Raw genomic sequence first — 5,000 nt, 5'->3', positions numbered from 1 at the left:
CATTTGTATAAACTTGACGTTTCGTATGCTGATTCAACGTACAGTTTCAAAAGTGATCTAAAGTGAGATTATCTTCAACGGTCACTTTAGATGACTTTTGAAAATGCATGTTGAATAGCATATGAAACGTCAAGTTTATATAAATACGAAACCTCACAATGTTTATCACCGCTGTTTGTGGTCTTGTGTTTTATTCTTGATCAAACTCAGAGTCATTCGGCGTTCTGCAAAATACACCTCTGCCGCTTTCTGATCTCTTGCTCCCACATAGCTAACGGCATTAACTTTTTTTGAGCCCGGTAAACCCCAAGCTATACCTTTAAGGACAAAAATATATTTTACATAGAATTATTTCCTTCCTTAAAGTTAACGTTAGTGCCTACATTACTGAACTGCTGAGTTGTTGCTGGGAGGCGTGTGAGACGCTTTTTAAATTTCGAGGACCGTGTGCGCCTCTTATTCAGCTACCACTCCTTTTTTCTGTAAAATTTTGTATTATTTTAAAATATTTTCAGCAACGTAAATAGTATCTCTATAGCTGGCAGGTGTCCCGGCCCAGCCACCCCTTTCTGAATTGTTTTAATCCGTCCCCGGCCCAAGTCTTGCACTCACTGAGAGTACCCGTCTATGGTGGTTTCATGTCAACAGGAACTTGACCCGTGAATTATGACTACGTTCTCTTTGCTCGCTGTAAGGCCACTTTTCCGTGTCTTGGACTTCGATGACGATCTCTTCTTGCTCAGACTCCAGCTCGGTCTCTATCCTCTCCATGGTGTCGAGGTTGGTGGAAGGCGTGTTCGCCCTGCTCAAGTAATTCGTCTCTGATTCACCTGTTTCTCCTTCTCGAGTAGGTTTTTCAGATCTAAAACGAGATATACACAAAGTGTGTTAACTGTTTTTTCCTTGTCTCTATTGAGAAAACTTAGTGGACGTTTATAACCTGATTTAAACTTAACTGAACTACATTGAATCAAGTCATACATGTCAGGAAGTAAATGACAGAGGTGTTTTATAGCCGTGTCCTATTAACAAGAAAAAGAAATTAGAACCTTTCAATGAAATCCATGCAATGCTTGTGTCCATAAATCATAGCCACTCGTTTGGGTGTGTCTCCAGTGTTATCATTTTTCGTCACGCTAACTCCATTGGCCACAAGCGCCTGCAGTATTTCCAAACTACCACATTCAGCGGCACAATGAGCTGGTGTCCATCCTCCTGCCATGCGCATCTCACCATCTGCTCCATGTTCCAGAAGCTTCTCAACGCAACCAACGTGCCCCGCCCCAGCTGCCACGTGCAAAGGCGTTCTCTTCCCCCAGTCCCAATCCTCTCCGTCTGGATTTTCCTCACCACTCAGTAGCAGATACTCAAGGGCCTGGGCATCACCGATGGCAGCAGCCTCATGCAGGGCCGTCATTCGTGACGTAACAGAAACTTAACAACAATTCCTGAAAATATATTGTAATTAGGCCATTTGGAGTCAGTCAGTCAGTTAGTCATTCAATGAGTCCGACTGTCCGAGTAAGAGACGGGGAGGGGGAAGGGGCAGCCATTCCCCCAGTTTCCCTTTTTCCACCGCCCACGATATTTAGCCCTCTTTCTCTAAACAAAGAACCTGTTCACAAGCTGGTTACCACCCACGGGGTATAGTGAGTTTGCATGGAGATAACTTGAACTTACAGAAATTTGTAACGACTGTTGTTAAAGTAAATATCGTCGATAAAATGACTGTTAAGGTACAAAGTTCATCAGTTCAGGTGGAAAAAGCAATACCAAAATAAATAGTCGAATTTAAAAATGCAAATTTAATATTAAATTCTTAAAGCAGAAATTTCATAACATTAAATTTCAATTTCTGCGAAATTTTAAAATTTAGTCTGTTCCTGTAAACTTCAGCAAAATGGAACACGCATTTATAGTAGAAATTTTGTGCGCAAAACTCACACCTCAATAGGAGATAAAAGACCTTACCTTTAATTGTTGAATCGCTTTCAAATGTCCCGTGATATTTCAGTATACAAAGCTATATTCATCACTTCGGCGCTCTTCGCAGCACTAAAGGGCAAAGACTACAATTCCTTTGTTTTGCGTAAATCTTGCATAGACGAGAAAGAATCGGTGAAGATAATTTGCGGCTTAAGGTACCCGCCGACGCTAGTTAAGAACAAAATCGAGGAACATTTTACATGTAAGTGGCACACGGACTGGGCGCTTTAAGGTAAACAACAAGCTGCTTTGTGTGCGTTTGATAAAAAAAAAAATAAGTGAAAAAAAGAAATTTATATTAAAGGTTGCCATAACAAAATGCACCTGCTGAATCTTGATTATGCGCATAAATTATATACCTTGCATCGGGAGGATTTTCCGCCAAGTGCACTGGGTCTACTGGGGCTCGTTTTACGATTCACTTTCGGACGATTTTAGTGTTTTGACAATGCCCTTACAAAGGATAACGGAGCAAATCGGCTGTTAAGAAGGCTAGAACACGCACTACCCTTCTTCCGATTTGACTTTTAAAATCGGACTTTGTGTTAAAAAGTAAAAGCGACATTTGGGCAATAGGCCGTTGGCTTAAATAACAAATCCGCGTTTCGGTCTGGAGGCTAAACAAACAGTTTTTTTTTGTTTCTATATGATAAGGTGGAAACTGTGTTAAACACTGCATTGTGTTTTGCAGTTTTCAATCTTTTTAACGTCACCCCTCTACCACGTAGATATTTTCCTTTCACAGTTAAGTAAATAACAGGAAGACACAATAGAACTTTAAAACAACTTTATTATTACAATAAAATTCTGAATTTCTTCTAAACAACGAAACATAAAAAAACTCTACAAAAATATTAAAAATAACATATTATAACACTGACTATGACACATGCCAAGTTTTTTAAATACATAATATATTAGCAAAATCCCTGATCTAAAATCTCGCATTCTGATTACATGACGTATTGTACTTACTATCGAATACCTCACATATGTCGAACACAGAAATGTCGGGTTTTAAGACAAGTGGCAAGTAAATACCAGAAAGTTAGCTTGCGAACGCAGACGTATATCCGGTCGTCGTTCTCTCAGATGAAGAAAAGCGACGACCGGAAAAACGTCTGCGTTCGCAGGCTACCAGAAAGTGCATACTATCTTTTTGTGACTCTGTCACTATAACTTTCCTATATGAAATGAAAATCAGAGACACGAGAATTCATGAGTGAAAATATATTAAACTTAGCTGGGCTCTTAAAACAAGAGGGAAAAGGCCGTTTTTCTCCTCAAATTAATCATACTTTAAAATTTCTACCATCAATTCTTTTGACTGATTAAGTCCGGGCTATTGCCATTGTACGTAACCAGCAGCAAATTCTCTCCGCCTGCACAGAAAAAGTAAAAAAAAGTCTTAAGGACTAAAATATAAGTGAATAACATTCATTCGTTAGTTTCAAGTTCTTCTACTTCTGGCCAAAAATCAATCCCCACCCAGGGATATATGACAGGGGTGATTCGTGAACCATCCCTAAGAGACTCCTTAGAATATCAGTCAGTTGCTATTTATATCCTAAAACACTAATAAATAATATGGTTTAATAGCAGCTCATTTTCTGGCCGCGGTTGTTCAAACGTTGGATAGTGCTATCCACTGGATAAATCACTATCCAATGGATAAGTATTTGGGAAACCAATTGCGCTATCCACTGGAGAGAGATTTATCCATCAGATAGCGCTATCCACCTTTTGAACAAGTGGGGCCAGGGCTATAACCTTACCTCTTGAAAAAAAGAATACAGAGAATCTTAACAACAAAGCCAATCCATAAGCTATATACCTACTCGGATAGTGCTGCTGAATATTTGCTGGAGAAATTGAATTAGTTAATAAGAAGTAAGGTAGAACCTTGTCTTATACAGCCACCCTTTCGTCATACACCTTTTCTTGGACCAAAAAACCAGTCATGTCCTTATTCTACAAACTTATTGATCTGACCAACCATTGCTATGATTAACGATAACTTTTGCATCATTTTCTTCTAAATTTTACCATTTTAATATGCAATGCAACCACTAGTGGCTGGGATTTCTCCTGGCTACTATGTGCATGACCCCTAGCTACTTTCATAGGAAACAAAAGGAAAATAGAACACAAAGCACTTCACAGCTGCTCAATGCCTCGCCTACTAATATTATTGCATGTATCTACAACTTGAAATCTTATTCACAGCCCTGGATATGACCAGTTGAATTCCTGGTAGGGTTAGGAAATGCAGTATCAATCATTATTGAACTTTGTTCTTAGTGTATTACTATAAAGCTTGGGTTTTCATCTACATCTACCTACTAACAGATAAAGCAGAATCACAGCAATCCATACGATACCCATCAGACCGATAGTCAGAGTATCTTATTAAGCTTAGTTTGTCATCACACTGTTCAAAAAGGCATAGTATCATAATTATTGACGTGACCTTGACAAGTGGACACATCCACCCTGTTAATAAGTCAAAATTTTCATTACCCAACCACGGTTGTATTAATGGCATTCCACTCACTGCATAAAGTTACAAAAAAATAATACCTTTTTCTTTGATGTAGTGAAATAAGAACTATCAGAAACAAGGTTACTCCAGCAATAGGAAGAAAGATAATCATCCAAGGAAACCCATGCTAAAAAGAAACAAGGAGAAAAACAGGAAATAAACATTAATTTTAAACCAAGGTAATTTGATTAAACGTGGGGGGGGGGGGGGGTACTCTGAATTTGAAGTGATGGGGATGATCAAAGGATTTTTGGGGGTTTTAAATTTCCAATTCTCGGATTTTTTGGGTAGAAAAATTAGGCAAGTAACTTTCTGAGTGGCTTGATTTAAGTAAGGATTTTTGGGGTATTTAAAACAATCTGAAGATTCATAGTAGTGCCCGCGTATCCCGGCCGCATGGCTTTGCTAACAAAGTACAACCAAACTTGTTTTGCTTACTGGAAATTTTTAAGGCTTGGAAATTCAGCATGGG

General features: G+C 38.8%; 2 protein-coding genes across 2 annotated transcripts in view; both read right to left on the bottom strand.

The window, feature by feature from the left end:
* Positions 1–232: 232 nt before the first annotated feature.
* LOC140952556 (ankyrin repeat domain-containing protein 66-like) lies at positions 233–2,274 on the bottom strand. The gene is made up of 3 exons (XM_073401982.1): positions 1,972–2,274; positions 1,050–1,448; positions 233–862 (listed from the first exon to the last, which is right to left on the bottom strand). The coding sequence occupies exons 2-3, from the start codon at positions 1,415–1,417 to the stop codon at positions 637–639; spliced, it is 594 nt and encodes a 197-aa protein (XP_073258083.1). The 5' UTR covers positions 1,418–1,448; positions 1,972–2,274; the 3' UTR covers positions 233–636.
* A 484-nt stretch (positions 2,275–2,758) lies between these two features.
* Positions 2,759–5,000, bottom strand: part of LOC140952718 (all-trans retinoic acid-induced differentiation factor-like) — an 8,485-nt gene continuing 6,243 nt past the window's right edge. The window contains exons 6-7 of the mRNA XM_073402158.1: positions 4,567–4,655; positions 2,759–3,368 (exon numbers count right to left, since the gene is read on the bottom strand). Of these exons, the coding sequence (XP_073258259.1) occupies positions 3,329–3,368; positions 4,567–4,655 (129 nt within the window). The 3' untranslated portion in view covers positions 2,759–3,328. The remainder of the gene's footprint in view (positions 3,369–4,566; positions 4,656–5,000) is intronic.

This window comes from Porites lutea, chromosome 11 (assembly GCF_958299795.1).
Source record: "Porites lutea chromosome 11, jaPorLute2.1, whole genome shotgun sequence".
Taxonomy (NCBI): domain Eukaryota; kingdom Metazoa; phylum Cnidaria; class Anthozoa; order Scleractinia; family Poritidae; genus Porites; species Porites lutea.
This window is presented reverse-complemented; position numbering and strand designations above follow the sequence as displayed.